General features: G+C 40.6%; 2 protein-coding genes and 1 long non-coding RNA gene across 8 annotated transcripts in view; 1 reads left to right on the forward strand and 2 right to left on the reverse strand.

Annotated features, from left to right (window-relative positions):
- Nucleotides 1-6,835, reverse strand: part of FAM120C (family with sequence similarity 120 member C) — a 99,264-nt gene extending 92,429 nt beyond the window's left edge. For all 3 annotated transcript variants that reach the window (XM_070501996.1, XM_014835127.3, XM_014835128.3), the window contains exon 1: nt 5,999-6,835. In XM_070501996.1, the coding sequence (XP_070358097.1) occupies nt 5,999-6,685 (687 nt within the window). In that variant the 5' untranslated portion in view covers nt 6,686-6,835. The remainder of the gene's footprint in view (nt 1-5,998) is intronic.
- A 20-nt stretch (nt 6,836-6,855) lies between these two features.
- The window catches only part of LOC123282338 (uncharacterized), a 38,705-nt gene continuing 23,255 nt past the window's right edge, over nt 6,856-22,305 (forward strand). Inside the window, exon 1 of the long non-coding RNA XR_011499618.1 lies at nt 6,856-6,994. This is a non-coding gene — a long non-coding RNA (uncharacterized lncRNA). The remainder of the gene's footprint in view (nt 6,995-22,305) is intronic.
- WNK3 (WNK lysine deficient protein kinase 3) overlaps nt 11,960-22,305 on the reverse strand; it is a 168,468-nt gene continuing 158,122 nt past the window's right edge. For 3 of the 4 annotated variants that reach the window (XM_070501994.1, XM_070501995.1, XM_070501993.1), the window contains exon 23: nt 11,960-19,787. In XM_070501994.1, coding sequence (XP_070358095.1) covers nt 19,458-19,787 — 330 coding nt within the window. In that variant the 3' untranslated portion in view covers nt 11,960-19,457. The remainder of the gene's footprint in view (nt 19,788-22,305) is intronic. The other variant, XM_044763043.2, reaches the window with a different exon arrangement.

A 22,305-nucleotide genomic window follows, 5' to 3' on the forward strand; every position in this document is an offset into this window, starting at 1 on the left:
GCACTCTGGTAGCACAAGAGAAGGTGTTCTTCACCTTGGCTGGGAAAGACTTCATAGTCATAACTTTTGAGCAAGAGTAAGTAGGAATTTGCTACAATAAGGTGAGAGTAACAGAAAAAAAGCACTATGTGAGAGGATATGGTATGTCTAGAAAACTAAAAAAGTTCAGAATGGTTTGGCCATTCCAAGGGTTGGAACAAGGGTGGCAGAGGTAAGCAAGAAGTAAGGCTAGAGAGTTTGGGATCAGATTGTGAAAGGCACTGTCCACATGAGGAGAAGTCTGGACTCAGTAGGGCAGGCAAAAAGTAGGCAGTGGGGATCTTCGGACACATAACAAAGTCAGCTTTGGTTTTCAAGATGGTATCTCTGACAGCAATGTGGAAGACGGACTATAGTTCAGAGAGTGGTAAAGGAACAAGTTGAGGCTATTTTCATGGTTCAGATAAGAAATGATGGTGGCCTGAACTAAGCCAATGGGGGTAGAAGTGGCTGCACTCAGGAGACATTTTTGAGGTAGAGTGACAGGATTCGGTGATCCAGTGGATATGGGAAGGGACAGGAGAGTGAAGAACTGAAGACTCCACAGTTTCTGGCTTGAAATGGATGAAAGACAAAATTCGCAGAAAAAGAGAACATCAGAAGTAGAACAAGTTTGGAGGAAAAATAATTAGTTCTATCCTGGATATTTTTTAGTTTAAGCGACATACAAGACATCGAGTAGTAGAGAGCTGAAAAGATGTGTCGAAAGCTCATGAGAGAGGCCGGGGGTAGAGAAAGAGCTACAGGAATCATCAGAATATAGTTAATATTTAAAGCCATAATAACGGATGAGATTGCTCAGGAAATGAATGTAGAAAAATATGACTAGGACAGAAGTCTTGAGAGCACCAATGCTTAAGGAAGCAGGCAGAGGAGGAATAACTTAGGACAGAAGGAGAAAAAACTAGAGATTTATAAGGAGAATCAGAGAGCAGCATTATGGAATCCAAGGAAGGAAATTCAAAGAAAGGATGGTTCAATAGTGTCAATTATCTCAAAGAAGACCAAGAAAGGGTAAGAACAGAAATGGATGTGGCAGCTTCAAAATGGTGACATCAGGCATCAAGTGGCAATAGGCTAGGGAATGGGAATCAATACAATCTTGTTTTTTCAAGAATAGATAAAAGAGAGGAATGGGGATAAGGATAATAGCTTAAGGGAATTACAAAGTAAAGGGGAAGTTTTTGTTTGTTTGTTTGTTTTGAGGAAGATTAGCCCTGAGCTAACATCTGCCGCCAATCCTCTTTTTCCTGAGGAAGATTGGCCCAGAGCTAACATCCGTGCCCATCTTCCTCTACTTTATATGCGGGATGCCTGCCACAGCATAGCTTGACAAGACGTGTGTAGGTCTTCACCCGGGATTCAAACTGGCAAACCCCAGGCCGCCGAAGAGGAACGTGCAAACTTTACTGCTGCACCACCCGGCTGGCCTCAGGAAGTTTTTGTTTTTTAAAGATTGTTTATGCTGTAAGTGAAAGAAACCAGAGAGGGAGAGACTGAAAATGCAGAAAATAAAGACTGCTATTTTTGAATTCCTATAACATCACTACATGACTCACTCACTTGGCACTTAGCTTACACATTTGCCTTGTTCTGGAAGTATTATATATTTAGCAATGATGATATAAACTAAGTGCTCAATAAATCTACTTATTGCTTTTCTTTATGCATCCACCCATATTATCTGGCCAATAAAAGTATACAATCTTACACAAGAATGTACAAAAAGAAGGAAACAGTGTTGGTAGAATTGTGGAAAGAGACTTTGAGCAAAACAGACCCAGAACAAGATTTTTTATCCACCACTTACTAGTGTCCAGACCAAAGAAAAATCATTTCACCTCTTTGCACCTCAGTTATTCAACTGTTAAGTGGGAAGAATACTGTGCATTCTTGCAAGCTTGTGAGGATTAAATGAGATATTTAAAAAACACTTTATATACAACTTGGTGCTCAAGAAATAGTAATAATTACTATTAGGATCATTTTTCCTTCCACTAGAGAAACTAGAAGAGTCACTGACTTTTCTCAATGTGTCTACGACTGAGGATAAGTAAATAATCAGGAGGCCATGACAGCCATTGTTATACTTTATTCTAGAGAACAAAAGCATAAAACGACATGTGCTCTTGGTCAGACTTCTTAAACTTTGGTCATTCATGTACCAACAACATGATTTCTGCCACATCCAAGTACTGCACTATTATGATAGTTTTCTTTAAATCAATTCACTTTTCTTTAATTGGCCCCATTCTAAAGAATTATAGCTCTGAAATGGTGGGTTTGATGTGTTGATTATCTTTTTTTTCTAATATATATTAATCATTAAAACAAAGCATTCATCCCCTTAACCACCCCACATCATCTCCCAAACTACATTCTAAAGCTGCTTTAGGGGCCGGCCCCTTGGCCGAGTGGTTAAGTTCCCGCGCTCCACTTCAGCAGCCCAAGGTTTCGCCAGCTTGGATCCCAGGTGCCACAACTAGAAGGACCCACAACTAGAATATACAACTATGTACTGGGGTCTTTCGGGAGAAGGAAAAAAAAGAAAAGATGATTGGCAACAGTTGTTAGCTCAGGTGCCAATCACTAAAAAAAATAATAAAACTGCTTTAGATTGCTCTACTTCTGAGACCTTTAGGAAGAGATCAGGCTAACAGTTTGTGGGTTTAATTTTTTCTGCTACTAGCGATTACCACTTGCAAAGGTGTGCAGAACATACACATGAATCCAACCAAATGACATAATTCATCCCAATAATATACACTGAATCTTTTCATAGGAAGTCCTAAGTTGTCTAAAGCTAAACAGAAAAAATCAGTAATTTATCTTTTATTTAATCCCTCCACCTCTATTTTCTCTATCACAAATGAAAATGAGATTGGGAACAAAGGCATATCTTGTGGCCTACTCTGAAGAACAAAACTAAGGGGAAGAGAAATACAGTAGTGGGTTTTGTTTTGAAGCACTAGCATTTCAGTCAAAAGAAATAACAGGCATGCAGATCATCCAAGCGAAAAAGTGCTATCTTCAAAATAGTGGACCACTCCTCTGAAAAGGCAAACCACAATCTGTTGTTAACCAATATCTTTCAAGTCTGTGCTATAAACCAGGAAGTTCTCCATCACTCCAACAACGACAAAAATCACTAAATAGGAGAAAGAGCTGCACTCATTGATAACGTCTACAGATACTTTACATATGCACTTTTGGAGCCAGTCTTAAATCCACCACATATATTAAAAGCCACACTACACACTTTAAAAAAGTCATTCCTACAATCCATTTTCTTGGGATCACTGACCTATTCATTCAGGAAAAAACAAATATCCTGCACCTAAAATATATACGACATTATGGAGAATATGACAAGAGTTTGTTTATAATCTAGCACAGGGAATGACTGATATATTACCCAAACAGTGGTTCTCAGGACTGACGAGGACTTCTGAAAATTTTTTCCCCAAAATTTTATTATGAAAAACTTCAAACATATGGTTGAAATAATTTTACAGTTAACGTGGAATACCAACCACCGAGATTTTACCGGTTTTACTACCCCTGCTTTATCACATATTGATCCATCTATCCAATCCATCTTATTTTTTGATGATCTGCTGGGATTTTAAAAACGAGACCATGTGTGATGAAGAATTTCAGGAGGCCACATTAGGGTTGCTTCTCAAAAATTTTGACTAATGGGGTGCATGAATAAAAAATTTTAGAAACCAAAAACCCATACTCGGTGTTCAGAGGTCCTGCCAACCGCCAATCAAAATCTATTCAGAGCTCACAGCAAGCCATTTTAGGTTTCCACACAAATGTCCACTATCAGAACTATCCATCCCAGCTCTCTTTAAGGCTCAGCACCAACCTGGGAAGCCTCCCCCAACTTTCACACCCTCACCTAGAATTAGCCATGCTCCCTATAGGGGCCACATTTTTCATCATTTGCAATTAACTCACAGTATCTGCAACTTTGTTTTCAGTCTGTCTCTTTTACTAAAACCCTGACCTCCTTGACGGCACAGATCCCCTCATTTACCTCTGAATCCTCAGCAACCAGCATAGTACCTAACCCAGAGCAAGCACTCAAGACACGGATAATATAAACGAATGATCCAGACTTGTATTAACCAGGAGCCAGGGAAGATTTTAGTCGGAGTGTGGGAATGATCTAATCACACCGGCACTTTAGAAAGACTCATTTTAGAGCACCGTTGTTAAGAGCATGAGCTTTGGAGCCAGACTGCCTGGGCACGAATCCTAGAATCCCAGCTCTGCTATTTATTGCTGGGTGACTTTGAGTAAGTTTCTAAACCTCCTGTGCCTCAGTTTCCTCATTTGGAAAGCAGGGATAATACTGCTTCACAGGTTATTGTGAGGATCAAATGAGATTTTTTGTTGTTAAAGCACATAGATTAGCACCTGGCACATAGTAAGCATCCATCAATGTTAGCCACTGTTGCCAGCAACCAGGTTAATAATGACAATGAAGTAAAAAGTCCTTAAAGCTTGAGTGGTAGCAGTGAAAACAAAGTGGAAAGAATGGCTGTGAATAAAGAATCTACTGAAAAATGTTCAGTCAGGAAAGCAAGCAAACAAGTGTCTGTTATACATTTTTTTCCTACTTTCTATGTTTAACTTAGCTCATGATTGGATTAAAAACAGCTATAATCTACCCAGCCTAAGAACAGATTTGATACGGGGCACAAGGAGTCTAGCATGACTGGACTCTAGCCACAAGCTCTACGACCACTGCAAGCTTTTCTATGCTGGTCTTTCAGTCTCTCAGCTGACGTTTTCCTCCTCATTACTCCATCCAGCACCATTTCTTTAGTTTATGATTTCCACAATTCCCTGTCCTGTCTTCTAACTGTGAGCACATCCCCAAGAGCCTTGGTTGGGAAATAGGTTTGAGGTTTCGTCCTACCCAACCCTGTACTACTTTTCTTTTTCTTCTTCCTGCCCACGTCCTTTACTTCTCAAGCCTTGCTATTCCCTACACGTAGGAGTTGAAACCTAAGAGTATGGGAAAGCAACAGAGCAATAGCAGTGGTGCCAAGAACTGGGGATTCTGCCAAGCTGTTTCCCAGGCCCCATATGGAGTGACCAACTACACACAGAGACTGGACTTAATTGCCCATCGGGCTTTACACACTTGATATTCCTTTTTGCTTCTGCGATTTTCTTTCTCCCACTTAAAGCAGCCTCTTCCCAAACCCGTAATTCACTCAAATCCAACCCATCCTTGAAGACCCAAGTGAGGTCCAACTTCTTCAAGGAAGCCTCCCTTGACCATTTTAGCCCACAGATATCCCCCCAACACACACGCACAAAAGGCACTGTACTTATAATCTGCACCATAAAGCATAATCACATACACATTTTATACCATTAAATAAATGTGTATATATTTGATTTTCCAAGGGTAGGAACCCTGTCTCACGTCTTTTAAACCCCTTACTCTCAGTAGGTTAATACATGTTGAACAGTGACTGAATCAGTGGGTTTTTTGGTTTGTTTGTGTAGGCTAAGGCAGGAGGAGGTAGAAGCACGTTTGCTGCAAGGTTGGAAAGAGACACATAGAAGAGAGATGCCAACTGGAAAAAAGTGGAAAAAGGCATTTCAGCTTGAGGCAGACGACAGCAGGAAGAAAATGTGGCTACAAAAGAAATTCTGCTAAAACTTAGGGATAGGCTAACTGGATAAGTGAAGGTAAAGGGAGTTATCAGGATGACATGGGTAGAGACGTGGTTATGTTGGAGAACAAATCCGTAAGGGTGGTATGAAGGCGTAGGTAGATGGATAAAATGATCGAGGGTAGTTAGGCAAGTGGGTTAGCTGATCGGGCGGTGAGTGGGTAGATGGGAGGCAGGTAAGTGGGTGGGTGGTTAGGTGTTTAGTTCGGAGGGAATAGGTGTGGGGCTTATTATTTAAGATCCGGCCCCTCCCTCACCTTGACCCGGAAGCGGATGAGTGCTAGCCTCACGCAGTGGCTCAGGCAGGCCGGTGGCAGGAACCAGGCCCGTGGAGGAGGGGTGCCCTTGTTGCCCACGTGTCCCACGATCAGTTGCGCTGTCTGCCGCTCGGCCTGGCACCGACGGCCCCACTCGGCCAGCCGGTCCTTGCCCAGGCCCCCGGGGAACATGACCACCAGCTCCAGGCCGTCGCCGCCGGGATAGGCACAAGCCTGGCACAGCGCTGACAAGTAGCCCAGCATGGCGTTCCATTGGCCGCCACACACCCAATCCGTCTGGTAGCCGCCATAAAGCCGCGGCAGCGCCGAGCCCGCGTCCACCAGCACCCGGGCCCCGGGCAGCGGAGGGGGTGGCGGCGGCGGGTGCAGCCCGGGGTGCGCCTGGCCGTGGTGGTGGAAGTGGTGACCGGGGTGATGGTGCCGAGTCGGCCCCGCGCCCCCGGAGTAGGCACCCAAGGCAGCGGGCGGGAGCGGCGGTTGCAGAGGAGCGGAGCCCCTGGCGGCGCGTGGAGCCCCAGGCGCTAGGGCTACCGTAGGTGGCAGCTGGCGATGCTGGTGCTGCTGCTGCTGGCGCGAGACCGTGCGCGCGAGTTTGAGGAGGTCCACGGGTACCACGGCCCCGGGACAGCGCTTCTCAAGGAACTCTTGGAAGCCCTGGACGCCCATGCTTCGTCGGTGGGCAGACGAGACGGCGGCTGCGCGAGCAGGATAGGCGGCGATCTGGGCGCGAAGCTGGGGGCGGGCGCGTGCGCACTCCGCGGGGGGCGAGGGGGCGGGAAAACGATTCCCGAGGGGAGGGGTGAGCGAGCGAGGGAATAAGGGCTGGGCGGGGAGGAGACCACAGCTTGGATTTTTGTGGAGAGGGGAGGTGAGGCCGACTGCACTCTGGAGAAGCTGGGAGGATAAAAACGATGACGAGATCTAGTCACTTCTGTTTCTTCTCCTCTCTGGCTGCTCTTCACCACTTCAAAAGAGGTAAAACCTCTCCCCCCCACCTCCGGGAGCCATGTTGCCTCGTCTTCTCTATGGTACACGCTTTCTAACTGGGGGGTTGGGGGGGGCGCGGCGGAGGGGCATCCTGGGAGTTGTAGTCTTCACTACGGCCTCGGGATACGTTCTTGGAACAAGATTACCACTCCTGTCAGCCCTTGCGCTCACAGGGACACAAATGGCGGGGCATGATGATATGTGTTTAGGATTTGCACTCCACCTCCTTGCATCCACTGAGTTGCTTCAGGCTATTTACCGCCTTTCCCAGGATAAGCAGCTTGGGTGGAAGGACTGATGCATCATGGGAAAGGAAGTAACATGGATTAATTTAATTCGGCTAAAGTATGCTAAAATTCTCCAGAAGTGAGAATTTTCCTTTCAGGGGAAAAGATAATGTGCGTAGTTTTTAATGAATGAGAAAGGACACATATGAAAAGTAAAAATAATAACCACCAACATTGCTGTAGCAATCCATTTAACTTCTAGCTACTGTACTTTTTTTGAGGAAGAGTTCCTGGCTCCAATTTATGAATAGTAAAACTTATTTATTTGCCCAAGGCAGTGAAGAGACAAAGTGAAATTGAGTATCCCTTGTCTTCAAGATCTGTTTGGTCAGGGAGATAAGCACCAACACAAATTAAACTACTAGTTGTACCTTTCTGGTACTCACTGTGCCTATAGTTAGGACTTTGTTTGGAAACCTCATTGTGAATCAGTCTGTCAGGGAGCTCTCACAAAATAACCGCAAGGGCTCCAATTCCAGACATACAGAATCAAAATCTTTTGAAAAATCTATTTTCAGCATGCTTCTCAGTTGATTCTGATTTAGTACCCGTCTTCTGACTGGCTTTTAGGGCCCACTCTTTCAGCAGGGGGAGGGCAGAAAACAAGATCTGTTCTTAACAGTAAGTAGTAGCCAGATCTGGCTTGGAACTTAATGGAAGGTGGGAGATAATGGCAGGCAGAGTTAGAATGCTAAAGTACAGAACCCAAGAGTAGTCAACATGAATGAAGTCTGAGAACAGTCTTTTAGGATGCAAAAGCTGAAAAAGCTTCAAACTCCATAAAGGAATTTATCTTGAAAGACTAGTGGAGGTAGAACAAGCCAGATTGGCAAAGAGTAAGTAGATGGTGAAGCAGTGCACATAGGTAACTCTTTTGAAAACAAGCAGTGAAAGGAGAGAGCAGGGGCTTGAAGGGATGAAGGATGGAAAGAACAGAGGTTTTCTAGTATAATAGACACCTATTGGATTGTCTGCTCAGCCCTCCTTTTCTAGGAACTGACCCTCCCCCCATTTACAAAGTTACAGCAAAAGATGAGAGATATGAGAGATAAGGAGTCTTCATTGTGTTTAAGTCCCAGGTTCTAGATCATTCCTGAGGCATGATCATTAGTTTCTCTGAGGCACCCCCATATCATTATTACTATTTTTGCTTAAGACAGAGTCAGGTTAGAAACTACTTATGAGCAAAAAAATATTAATTCAAGAACTGGTACCAGAAATGGAGTGTGGCAAATTATAGACCCTAAAATATGGAACTGGCAGAGATTGGAGATCTCCCACATCAGTTAATGGGAAGTTGGCATTCTGTGTTATTTGACAGTGAAGCTGTTGCTTATTGCTTTTGAGACTCAAAACAGAGCAGCCCTTCTGCCTGTATTAAGAGATCTGCAATTGCCGAGGGTCAGATATTCATGGGCTTTGCTGACTTATAGCAATAGAACTCTATCTCACTTCAAATGTTTCACTGATTAGGAAACTGGCATCTCGGCAGTTGGAATAAGGTTATCTGTATAAGCCTCCATAGTATTCCTTGTTCTCCAACTCCCACAAATGTGATGATTTCTCCCTCTGTAAATGCATTCAACTGAAATGCAAGGAAGAAGGGGCAAGTTTAACATTCCCAGAGCAGATCAGAAAAGAGAGGCTTCACAGCCTTGAACTCAGCCTATTATTTGCTATCCCAGCTCTGAATTGGAGACCTTGAGCAGAATGCTGGGGAGAATGAGCCAAGTCCTTAGGTAGAATGTTAAGAAATAGAAGCTGCAACCAGATCAGCCAGGTTATTCCCTTTAGCAGATCTGAAGATTCAAAGAGCATAACTTGACAAGATTCTTGACACTTGTTAGCATTCTGAGTCCCCTCAAATGAACAGACAGTCAAATGAGGTTTTTACGAAGTTGTATCACTAGAAAATCATATCTGGTGAATAGGGCCCAAGAGCCAGAACAGTGATTCTCAAAGTATGGTCCCTGGACCAGCACATCAGCATCACCAATGAACTGTTAAAAGTGTAAATTCTTGGGCCTCACTCCAGACTTCCAGAATCAGAAACTCTGGGGGTGGAGCCAGCAATCCGTGGTTTAAATTAAAGATAAACAAAGTCTGACATTAGTTAAAGCAGTGAAAACAGATTTTACTCAGTAACTACTGTTGGTAGGGGAAAGAGCAGAGCTCCATTTCCATTTTTGCAGAGGTAACTGGGCGTTTTAAAGGGAGAATGAGGAAAGGTAGAGGAGCAAGCAGGGGCTCAGTAAAGTCAGGGAAGTGAAAAACTACAAAGGGTTGGTCAGTGTAAATGCAATCAGGCAGCTGTGTCTGCTAGCTGGCAATTATCGAAGACAGGAGTCTATCCTCCCACAGATACAAGGAGACAGAGGCCCTAGCCTTCCTGATGATTACAATTCAAAGGAATGGTCTTTGAGAGACACTCCAGAGTTGTAGGAGATATATATACAAAGTGACAGGGGAAGAATTCACAATTGTAAGAGCTTTTTAATAAATGCTTTAAGAAAGGAGGTCAGGGGCCTATGTCAGGTGTTGGCAAGAGCAAACTATAAATTCTTTTGACAGCCCTGAGCTTTTCCAGATGGGAACTGGGTCATCCCAGGGATTCAGCCTTAGGCAGCTAGAAACCATGCTAAAGTTAGGTCAAGTCTCTTAGTACTGGTGTTTAAATGGATTGCTTGTGTCAAGAGTTTTTGCAGGTCTCACTAGCCCTCCAGGTGATTTTAATGCACTCTCAAGTTTGAGAATCACTGCTCTTCTAGAGCATGCCCTAGGCCCAAGTACAGACTGGTTAAGCAAGAGGGTGCATCAATACGTTGACTCCGATAAGTTTTTCTATGCCTGTAATTTATTTCCTTTATTCCTATCCAGGTGGAAATGGTGCATACTCAGACCTGGTGGCTGATAATGGTGTGCCCCTCTCCTTTCCTAAAAGAGAGTTTTGATTGTGGTTAATCTATCTCTACTATTACATGTTAGATCTGGTGGTGGCAGTTAAGTTGATCAAAGGTTGCAGGATCAAGAGGAGCCACATTTAGATTGTCACTGAACTAGATGAGGAAGGGGCATGTCCATACCATACTATTGCTTCTGGATGCAGTAGTTGCATGTGACGTGCAGTTGTCCATGGATTATATTAGGTGCAGGCATTTTTGGAATCGTAGATATGAGGGAAATGGCATATATGTTTATGGGGCAGTCAAGGTGAAGACGCTAGGTGAACATCTATTGTATTGTCTCCACAGCACCCCTTTTCTACCACCTTCTCTACCTTATCCTCCTGATTGTATCAGGACCCATCCTTTATGTACCTTCCCAGAGAATCTGGGATTAAGGTGGAGGAGGAGAGATGAAAAATCCTGACTGCATTCAAGCACCTGATTTATGTGTTCCTAAGGCCCAACTGTATGATCCTTGGGTTTTGTGAGACACTGCCATCTTTATAATAAATTCCTTTTTGCTTAAGCTTGTTCAAATTGGTTTTCTATTACTTACAGACAAGAGTCTTAACATATATAATACAGGAAAAACTTTATGCTGGACATAGGCCATACAGAGTAGAGATAACAGAGGCCCTGACAGCAGAAGGAGATAGTGGATGTCACAGACTACTGGTTAAAAGTGTGTGCTTTGGAGCCAAGATCTGGGTTCCAATACGAGCTCAACTCCTTACAAGCTATTTAACAAGTTACCTAACCTCTTGAGCCCTACTGTATCTGTGAACTCATCAATTTATTCAACAGATTTATTTGGTATCAACTACATCCGGGAATAAAGCTGGGCACTGAGAGAAAGCAGTTTTCAAGACAGTCAAGGAGCTTAGAAGGGAGATGGTAATGACACTTACCTCAGAAGCTTGTGAAGATTAAATGACATAGTAAAGTGCTTAGCATAACTGACACAGAAAGTGCCTAATAAATGTTAATTCTCATCATGAAGGGTAGAGAGAAGCATAAAGAGGTTGCATGGAGAGTTCATATTAGACTCAGTCTTATGGCATCTTCTACCTAAGTTAGTAACTAGCTGTTCAGTTTCTGCAAGAGGCCCACTTAGCTTTCTTTATTGGCCAAATCCTTGGGGCCTGTTTAAGAGGCTATAAGCTCATATGGTTAGTGGAACTAATTCATTAGAACGTCTAATGAGGCTGCCATATTGTTTATGTTTCTTGAGCCAGCAACTGGCTAAATAGCAGGGAGGTCATTAGATTAGTATAGGAAACAATGACACTGGTTCTCAACCCTAGTTACATTAATATGTATATGTAACATACACATAATATATATACATAAAATATGTACACATTAATATATATGATACTAATGTATCACGTGGGAGCTTTTAAAAACAATACTGATTATAGGAATGGGACCCAGACGCTATTTTTTTTTATTTTAAATTGTGGTAAAATACATATAAAATTTACCATCTTAACCATTTTTGAGTAGTAAAAACTACCAGTTCAGTAGTGTAAGTCTAGTCACATTGTTGTGCAACCAAGAGACTAATTTTTTTTTTTTTGAGGATGAATAGCCCTGAGCTAACTACTGCCAATCCTCCTATTTTTTCTTTTTTTTGCTGAGGAAGACTGGCCCTGAGCTAACGTCCATGCCCATCTTCCTCTACTTTATATGTGGGACACCTGCCACAACATGGCGCTTGCCAAGTGGTGCCATGTCCACACCCGGGATCCGAACCGGTGAACTCCGGGCCACTGAGAAGCGGAATGTGCAAACTTAACAGCTACGCCACCAGCCCGGCCCAGAGACTAATTTTTTTAAAGATTTTATTTTTCCTTTTTCTCCCCAAAGCCCCCCGGGTACATAGTTGTATATATTTTTTCAGTTGTGAGTCCTTCTAGTTGTGGCATGTGGGATGCTGCCTTAGCATGGCTTGATGAGCAGTGCCATGTCTGCGCCCAGGATCCGAACCAGTGAAACCCTGGGCTACGAAGTAGAGCAGGCGAACTTAACCACTCGGCCATGGGGCTGGCACAAGACTAATTTTTTTAAATGGCTCCCCAGGTGATTTTAATATGCAGTCAGGGTTGAGAACCTTTGAGCTGGAATGGAGACACCTTACAAACCCTGGTTAACTTCCTGAGCCTATTTCCGCGTTTGTAACATGCATGTGAGTGAGTCCTTTTCCAGTTCTTCATCTGTCTATCCCAAGGCCCTGCTCCTATTTGGCCCATCATCTATACTGTACTTTTTCATTTCTGTCTTGAGCTCTTGTCATAGACCCACCTTTTCCCCAACTACTATGACTTCAGCTCCTTCTAAAGGCTGTAATCACAGACCTAATTCTGTCATCTCATTCTTTTATCTAGTGGTGCTCATTAATGATGGCACATTTTAAATGGGTTGTATGTTGTCTTATCCCCCAACTTAAACACTTTCACCTCTGAAGCTCACTTTATTACATCAACTAGCACCTTTTGGGCCAGTACCTAAACTGTTCCACCAACAGACCTCACATTGACTCACAGGTTGGGTTCAGTTTTGTCACCTCTTTATGACTGTTTCTTCTTCTCTTAAAATAGTGATATGTGAGGTCCCTTCAGTAGTCATTACTATTATTTGAGCAAGGCTACTATGTATCAGGCATAGTGAAAAGCCCTTTATATGCTTTTTCATTTAGTCTCAAAACAACCCCGCTGAGGCACTTATCCTTTTTACAGATAAAGAAATTGAAGCTGAAAAGTTAAGTAATTTTCCCAAGTTCACAAAACTAGAATACAAATCTAGGTCTGCTGGACTCCAAAATGTATCTGTACTAACTGTAGTAAGAATCAGGGCCCATTTCCAAACCAGCCTGATATCCCAAGTGCAGGTTTAGTGGGAAAGTCACCAGAGATATCTAACAATAAGCATAATTAGCAAATTAGGGACAGGGGTAGCTGCCTTTACATATCTCATTTAATTCAACCACCTCATTTTACAAATGAGAAAATAGAGGTTTGAGAGGTCTGTGAATCAAAAAACCCATGCTTGTCCCACTATGTACCTTGTATCCTCCCTTTAGGGATCACCTAAAGATAGAATACCTCAGAGTCACTGGGTCAATAAATCAAGGTAATAGATTTTTAAAAACACTTTAAAAATTCTCGTTTAATTTTGAATATTTCTGATAGTTCTCTTACTCTTCCTCCAGGGCTGTTTGCATAAACATATGCATGATTCTTCTACCTAAATTATCAAATGAACAAGGGATCTGACCTCATTTGACAGTTTCCCAAGTGACTGTAGTGTGGTGAATGAGCGATACAGGAGGGAGATTTCCAAATGCACTTTCTTCCTAAAGGTGGACCATAAACAGTGTCAGTATGAAAGGAAATACTACCTAATAAGTTTGTGCAATGGGCACACTTTGAATCCCTGCTCATACCATAAACAAATACTTCTACTCCTGAAATTATGAAACAAACACTGGGCATAACCTCATGAAAGATATATAGAAAGTGTACATGCTAATCCTAATAATTAGTTGAAAATCTATTCTAAATGTATTTGAATTATTATTCATGCAGTGCATCTGAGAGTCAGTATGTCCCAGGGTTTTTCCCATGAGCTTTGGAGTCAGATGGACCTGGGTTTGGATCCAGGCTTCATCATTTACTAGCTATGTTACCTTGGTAAATTCTTTAATCTCGCTGATCCTCAAATTTTCTCTGTAAAGTGGAGATAGTAACAGACCTAGCTTAGAAGACTGTTTTATAAATTAAAAATATCACAGGTAAAAACCTAACAGAATAGGTACTCAGTAAATCATAGTGACTATTACAATTATGGCTCATTTACAAGTGTGGAGAAGAGGTCCAACTCAAAATTTGTTTGAGTTATAAATCAAGAGGTAACACACAGCTTGGTTAGTTTGTTCAGCCAGCATAATCTATAGGACCAAATTTTAAAATCTGCTAACTTACATATGGTAAATGAAGAGCCAGTTTAAGCCAGATGATTGCAGTGACTATGACAGCATTTTAATAAGATAGCATACTCATTTTAACACAGCCTTTATTTTCTGTTTCAAAACAAAATTTCCAGGAAACAAAATACTTATAATGGTTGGGTACAAAGGAAATAAAAATCACAGTTTCAAAGAACCAAAATCAGACAACTGCTTAAAGACAGAGCACTTGGTTTACCAAAAAAAATAATAAAAATAAAAAGTTAATGTCAAGAAAGATTAAAATTAAGAACATTCTATATAATGCTACATTCCCCAATTAAGAAAGGAGATTTCACATATACAACTAAATGTTAAGTGTAGAGAAGTGGCTGAAATTCTGCATACTTCATAGTAAATTATGCATGAAAGTTTATTATTTGCATAAACTTCCTGAGTGGTTCCCATGCTGCACTAGGTCTACATGCTTAATATTCATATCAAACAAATTACAGCTTTAGGTGATTGAGCATGACAGACCTTGAACAACTAACTGCACTTTCCGATCAGTCACTATTTCTGCTGAGGGTCTGTTCTGAACCACAAACCTCAATCTGAAATCTTAAGTTATAGTAGAAAAGAAATGCAACTAAAAAAAAAAAAAACTGGAAGGATGACAAGCACACATTTATGAGTTTATTATACACTGGCACATTTTTTCTCTAGAACCCAGTTTCTCACTTCCCCTCTTGCTTGACTTTTAGCCTTTTTGTTTGAGTTGTTTTTTTTGAATTAAAAGAAAACCTGCCAGAATGGGAGCTGTTGGTTTGTACATTCTTCCAGCTATCTCAGCTGAAAATAACTTCAATGTACCCTAGCTACTATCCCAGGCCACTGTCTATGTTGGCTGTCAAGGACCCTGACCAATGTTTGTGTTCATCCTTTGCATACAAAGACTATTTCCAGGGTGACCTGAAAGCATTTGGCTCCCTAAAAATTTCATACTAATTTCACTTCAAAGGGTTTCACCAAGTTTGAGTGGTCACCATTTTACAGTCTGGATTGTTTTTTTCTTTTTAAAAAAAATTCAGTCCCAGAAATTACATTTACCAAATCAATGGCCTTTTCCACACCACACTCCAGCCCCCTTTCTGGTTCATCTTCTAAACAAAGAGGGGAAAAACAAGTCCCCATAAACTAAAGAATGAAAAATGAACAATCTAGTCTAGAAAATGGACTGCATACCCACCTCAAATATCTCAAGTTTTTCTAAACCAAAGAGAAGATTAAATAACTGAATCCCAAACTGATGGCAAATATACCTCAGGAATGTACTTGTGCATGATGTCTGAAATACGGTATTTACTAACATTAAATATGCTGTAGTGTTACACAGTAAACATGTGAAACAAGGAACATGTGGTTTACAAACATTTGCTGAGTTTTCTGGGGAAAAAAAGGAATGCATCATTTTCATCACTCAGAAAAGAGAGCAAAGAAGAAGTCAATGCCTCCAATAAACTTTAGAGATTGGATAAACGGTTACCACCAACTACAATTCAACTAAAAGCATACAGCCATTTTAAGGTAACAAAATATCACTGCAAATACCTAGCAGTATGCTAATATGCTGAATGACAGGCCACTGCTGTAGGATTTGTCAAATATTTCACTGTGGTAGTTAAAGCAATTTCAACCATAGCCCTTTAGGCACAGACAAGAAATGCATCTCTAATAAAAGATGCAAAGTTACAGGCACTGGACTGTCTAATTTAGATACTTTTTTACCATTTGTTTATTTTACAACTAAGTCCTCTATTGCCACCAGCTGGATTTATTCTCTGTTCTCTATTCCCAGATCCCCAAAGCTTATTTTGTAGAGGCACATGGCTCTCGTCATTTAAACACAGATTGGTGGCAGAGTGATAGTACCCCTCATCCCAAATCATAGTTAGCACTGGGACAAGGAGGCAGGCCAGATTTATAACCTGAAAGAATACTGAGAATCAAGGCAAAAAAGCAAGTTTCACAGGCAGTGTTTACTTGTGTACCCCAAAACAGCACTGAAAACGAGGTAGATAAACAAAAGTAATTGGACTGGAATTAAATCTAGGGTTCTAAAATGATACATCCCATCATACTGTACATAACACTCCACACTCAATCCAAAAATCGCAGCAGAAAAGTGCTTTTTAAACTTTCACAGATAATTTTGCTGTCAAACCATTAGAATTCATGCTTGATATAAAATTGGCAAGAAAAGGATGAAAAACAGAATGGGCATTTGTTATATTACAGCAAATTACCTTAAATAGAGATTCAAGACTGCTACAAATATACATAGGGTTATTTTCATTAGGTTTACACCAATACTGGTTTCATATTCTTATGATGTTACAGCCAACTTCACAAACATAGCAGCAGGTACTTCATGATGAAATGCTCACATTGCCACATATGGAGATACAGTACTATTCATCAGACTTGGACTTTGAGAAGTAAACATGGTGGTTGGACATACAGACTACCCCTCAAATAAATTTTACAAGCAGGATGGTTTAGTACAACTTTTTTCTCTTCTACAAGAAGGAAAATGAAAAGGACAGGGTTGTGTCTTGTTTGGAAATGGGTAGTAGGCTCTTTAAGTAAGAAGGGAATTTCTGAGCTTTGCCTCAAGAACTAATTACTTCTAGGGAGGAAAAGTACCTCAGCAAGGATGAAAACAGCACTATTATATGATTTAGCAAAATTATAAAATAATGCAAAACCCCCAGGTAGAAAACTAGCCAATATTTACAGTCAAAGTGACTATAATCTGAATCAAACATTTAAGTAATGGGAAAGAATAAAAACCCACAGTGGTGTGAAGAACACTGTTTTCTTCATTTCTGCACAAACTCACTTTTTTCTGTATTTTTAAATTTACGTTACATATACATAATGTATACATAACATATGTTAACCCAGCTACTGCAGTCAGCATGGAGACAGCTGTACACTATTCACCATCTTCAAACTTTAGAAGACTACTTTTCTTTCCAGCAAAAAATCTGAAAAGATTCTAAACATTACAAGGCACTGCAAAAGTCTGCAGGCGAACAAATGATGAATTATATATATAAAACAGAGGTGGTGGCAAAATGTGGGACATATGATGTAGAGCAGCCATTAATAAATGTAATTGTGCATGTCATCCATGGAGCTTTTTTCATCCTGGGGTACACTGTTTAAAAGGACTGCGACTAGAGAAGAAGAGATCTTAAAACCTGCAGTATTTTCACTTTATAGGTTGTAAGTCTCAATGTAATTACACAAAGCCAACTCTTATAATGAAACACGAGCAGTTTTAAAGAATTTCAGATTTTAGGTGCATTGTTTTTGTACACGTGGAAAACACTGCAATGCAAGCATTTGCATTACACTAATGTCCAAAACTCACTTCAACTTGAAAACCAAAACTGTAGAAGAAATTTCAAGAATCTGTACATAAGATTTAGAAAGACTCATCCAAACAAGAGTATGTTTTATGAAAAGAAACTGTGGCTCCTATCAACAGCAGTTCTCAAAATGCTGCCCTAGATGCCCCAAATGATAGCAACAGAATCTTCATGATGGCAAGTGTGATCCTCGGGTAAGTAATATAAGACACATTTTTTGAAAAAGGGTACTGAATGTCACAAAGCAGACTGTGCGAAAAAAAAAAAGTATATCCATTAAGTTTTCCTCATTACCTGGCAAGCTCACGGGGTAAAATTTTTAGATCTTCCTCTATAGGAAGATCTGTTAACAGAAGTATTAGGTGATAATTTGGAATGTTTACCAGTAGACGGAATTTGTTATTAGGTAAACGTGTACTAGAAATGACCTTGAAATCTTCGGAGTGGAAAGTAATCATTTTAAACATGTATATGTGGTAGTTGATAAATACCATTTAAGAATTCTATTGGGTTTCACAGACTGAGCATTAGGTAACTCTGTGACCAGCCTTTTAACATTATTACAGTTAACCTTCTTGAAAACTGTAAGTGTCTATTTTGACATTGCCTCCCCTCCTCCTAAAACTGGATAAAACCCAGTAAAGTGCAACTTGACAGTGATCTCTCTCAGATTCTAAAGAGGCTGCCAAAATCATCTAAGATCTAAAATCATCTAAAATGCTATAGATACTAACAAGAACTTATAACAACTAAAAAAATGGTAATCCAAAAAAGCTAAGGGCAACTTAAATAGTATCCTTCAAGGGTCTGCTATCTCACTGCATGACAATGTATACCCCACATCTCTTAGAACCCTGTAAAGCCAGTGTTTCATGTGTAAGTCTCAAAACCTACAAAACCTACTGTGTCAAGTAAATTTCATTTCAGAAGAATGGATCAATACAGGTGAAACTTGAATTGTCTTTCTTAGGAATACAAAGATTCCCCCCAAAATGAGATTCATATCAGCTGCAATATATCCCTTGCAAAAGAATGCAAGCCAACCAATGCCTCTCAGATGCTCAAAAACAATGTAATGTGCACATGAGAAACAAGGAGCTAACTGCTTTGAATTACTATTGAAATCCTAAAGCAGCTACAGTATCTGCAGAATCAAGGAACTGTTACAGTTCTGTTTTTTACCTTTCTCTCCGCCTCACCTAAAACAAGGCTTCACTCCTACTGCTGTGAAGACGGGAAGAAAATCACATTAAAAAGGGCTCATGTTCTATAATGGTTGACAAAGTTATTCTAATTTTATACACCAAAACATTTCCTGCAGCAAGTTACCCTGCCTTCTGTGAAAGGTAAACCTAAGATAAACATGTGAAGAATCCCATAAGACTCCGGCTGTTGGAGGGTCTCTCTTCATCCACGTTTGGGGAGTATCAATTTAAATAGTTTTTATACATTTTAAAGAAAAGTATCATCCAGCTGCAGATAGCAGAAGTAAAAACTGGGGGCATCTCGGCAGTGCATGGAAAGTGTCCTGGAAATGGTAATGCTCGAGCTGAGCTTATTAAAGCATTCTGAACGGTATTTTTAAAAAATCAAGTATCAAAGAGGATAGGTTTTGAAGTGAAAAAACATTTCTACGTGCAGTGTTCTATGTACAAACTGCAAAGTTCTACAGAATGATGAGCTATATCAAATACCACATTGGAACAAAAAAAATACAGTAAAAAGTAAACTCAAACGAGGGAAAATATGGCAGAACCTAAGAAGAAAGTTTAATATCTTAGGTGTCCTGAAAATAATTCTGAAAAAATCTCCCTTTTCTTCATCATCTACTCTGATTCATTTGGGACCAGGAGGGATCGTGGATGGATTCTGCACTGATGAAGCTGGAAACGCCTGCAAATTCATCCCCGTCTGGAACGGTGCCCCAGATTGAGTAGGAATTACTACAGACTGTTGTGGTGTTCCTGAAATTCCTACCCACTGTACTGGATACCCTGGCCCCCCGACAGCATTATACTGACAAACATGGGGCATTCCATATGAGGATAATGGCCTAGGAAATGAAGGGAGTGACAGTCCTTGTGGCAAGGAGGTTGGGGCAGCTCCACGGATTTGGGACAGAGAAGAAATCCATGTTGATGTGTAGCCCATAGTAGATGGAGTATTCTAACAAAAAGACAAAAAAACAAATCAGTTTATTTGGTAGATGCTTTTACCCATCTATATTCCTTCCTATTCTTTTTGGCTTACTACTCCCATTACTCTCATTACTATGAGTGCTTACCATTTTTGGAGCACCTTTGTGTGTGCTAAGCATAGTTACTACCTTATTTCATTTCATCTTTGTAACTGCTCTGCAAGGTAGGCATTTTCAGATGAGGAAACAGAAGCTCAAAACTGGGAACACCCAACACCGCTAAGCAAGTTAATAGTGAGGTGAGGATTTGAACACAGTTCCAGCTAACTCCAAGGCCCCTGCTAAATCTCTGTTCACAGTTTAGTGTCTCTTTTCCTCATGCTAGTACTATTCTTCCATTTTTATTTCTTTCTGCCAGTCCCAGGCATTCTCTCAGAGCCACAGACAATAGCCTATCTTACTACATAATTCTTGGGAAACAGAGGAGCATGATTTAATGTGGCACAGGGGAAAGAGCCTGGCATACAGTAGGTGCTCAGTAAATGTGATCTCCCCACCCCTTTCTAGTCACTATCTTAAAGTCTGACGTTTCTGTTATATTTTTGAAAATTTAGATTCAAGACAATTACGTTTTGGGCAGTATTGAGAAAATATATTCCTGCCTGACTCATATTATATCATACTGTGATTATGCATATGTATAGAGATTACTGAAATCCTATGCACATGGGAATAATAAGTGTAATAGAAGTAAATAATTCTCACTTAAAAGAGAGCTTGGTATCAGACCCAAATGCTTTAGTTCTTCTAAATTGAATGGTCAAGCTAAAACTCTTTCAACTAACGTTTCAAACTAAAGTTACGATAAAGATTTTTAGCTTGACTCAAGAATGAATGACGATATCTCTTGAAGTGAAAAAAAAAAAACATTTATTCAAAGTTCCGTAATCCCTTCTTCATATCAGTGTTTTTGTTCTGTTAAAGTAAAATTAAATTTAATACTTCTGATTCAAACCAGCACATACAGTATGATCACATTTTCATAAAATTATTTCCACATATTCATAAACAGACATAGAAAGACATCTGGAATGCTGTTTATCTAAATTAGTGACAATTATTTCTGGGTGGTGGGATTTAAAGATGGCATTTTAAAATTTGTACTTTTCTGCATTAATCTTCTTCAACAAACATTATTTTATAAACAAGAAGAATGAAATTTTTATTTTTAAGAAAGACTGAATTGGAGATGCCTTGTTATACTTAATCTTCTCTTGGATATTTCAAAGGCATCTCAGATTCAAACGACCAAAACCAAACATATGATCTTTCCTCTACCAAAACGCACTGCCAGTTCATTTTCCCCATCTTGGTGATTGGTACGCTGGAATGATAGCCAGTTATACCTCCCAGAAACCTAACCTTGACACCTCCCCTCTGCCATACATCCATTCTATCACTAAATCTGGTCTATTTTCTCTCTTAAACATTTTTTGGAATCTGTTCACTTCTCTTCATCTCAGCTTTTCTTTATCTAGATTACTGTGACTAACTCTTAATTAGCCTACCAACAGCTACCCTTATGCTCAATCATCTCTTCTTGCTTCAAGTCAGAGTGATCTTTTCATTTTTTTTTAAAGATTGGCACCTGAGCTAACAACTGTTGCCAATCTTTTTTTTCCTGCTTTATCTCCCCCAAATCCTCCTGGTATATAGTTGTATATTCTAGTTGTGAGTGCCTCTAGTTGTGGCATGTGGGACGCCACCTCAACGTGGCCTGATGAGTGGTGCCATGTACACGCCCAGGATCCGAACCAGCGAAAACCTGGGCCGCCACAGTGGAGTGCACGAACTTAACCACTCAGCCACGGGGCTGGCCCCCAGAGTGATCTTTTCAAAAGGCAAAGTGGATCATGTCAACCCTAGGGCTTCAATGGCTATCCATCTTTCCTAAAATAAAGACAAAGTTCCTTGTCATCACTGCTTTTAAGACCCTACCCACCTGGCTTAGATTCGCTGTGCACCGACTCTTCTCTTTCTCTTCACTTCAGCCAAATTGGCCTACTTTCAGTCCTTTCATGCTCCCTTTCCTCATTCAGGGCTTTTGCATATGCTGTTCTTTCTGGTTGGAATCATATTCCCTCCCCTTTCACCTAGTTAACACCTACTCATCTTTCAGATCTCTGCTCAATCATCACTTTCTCAGGGAAGCTTTCCTTGAAACCTGTTTACTAGGTCAAATTTCCCTTACTGTATGATATCCTGTATATCTCCTTTGTAGTCCTTATTACAGCGGCAATTTTATATTTATTTATACAAGTCTGTTCATGTCTAACTGTCCCACTAGAGTATCAGTTCCATGCGAACAGGGAACATACTTGTTTTTGCTCATCAAACCCAGTGCCTAGCACAGGACCTGGCACATAATTGTGACAAAATTTTCTAAGTAAGGCTACAGAACAGTAACATGCAAGAGCATTAGATAGCGAGATGGGCTCTCCACACAAAGACATAATCAACTGGACCTAAAAATACAAAATAACTACC

The sequence above is a fragment of the Equus asinus genome, chromosome X (genome assembly GCF_041296235.1).
Source record: "Equus asinus isolate D_3611 breed Donkey chromosome X, EquAss-T2T_v2, whole genome shotgun sequence".
Lineage (NCBI taxonomy): Eukaryota > Metazoa > Chordata > Mammalia > Perissodactyla > Equidae > Equus > Equus asinus.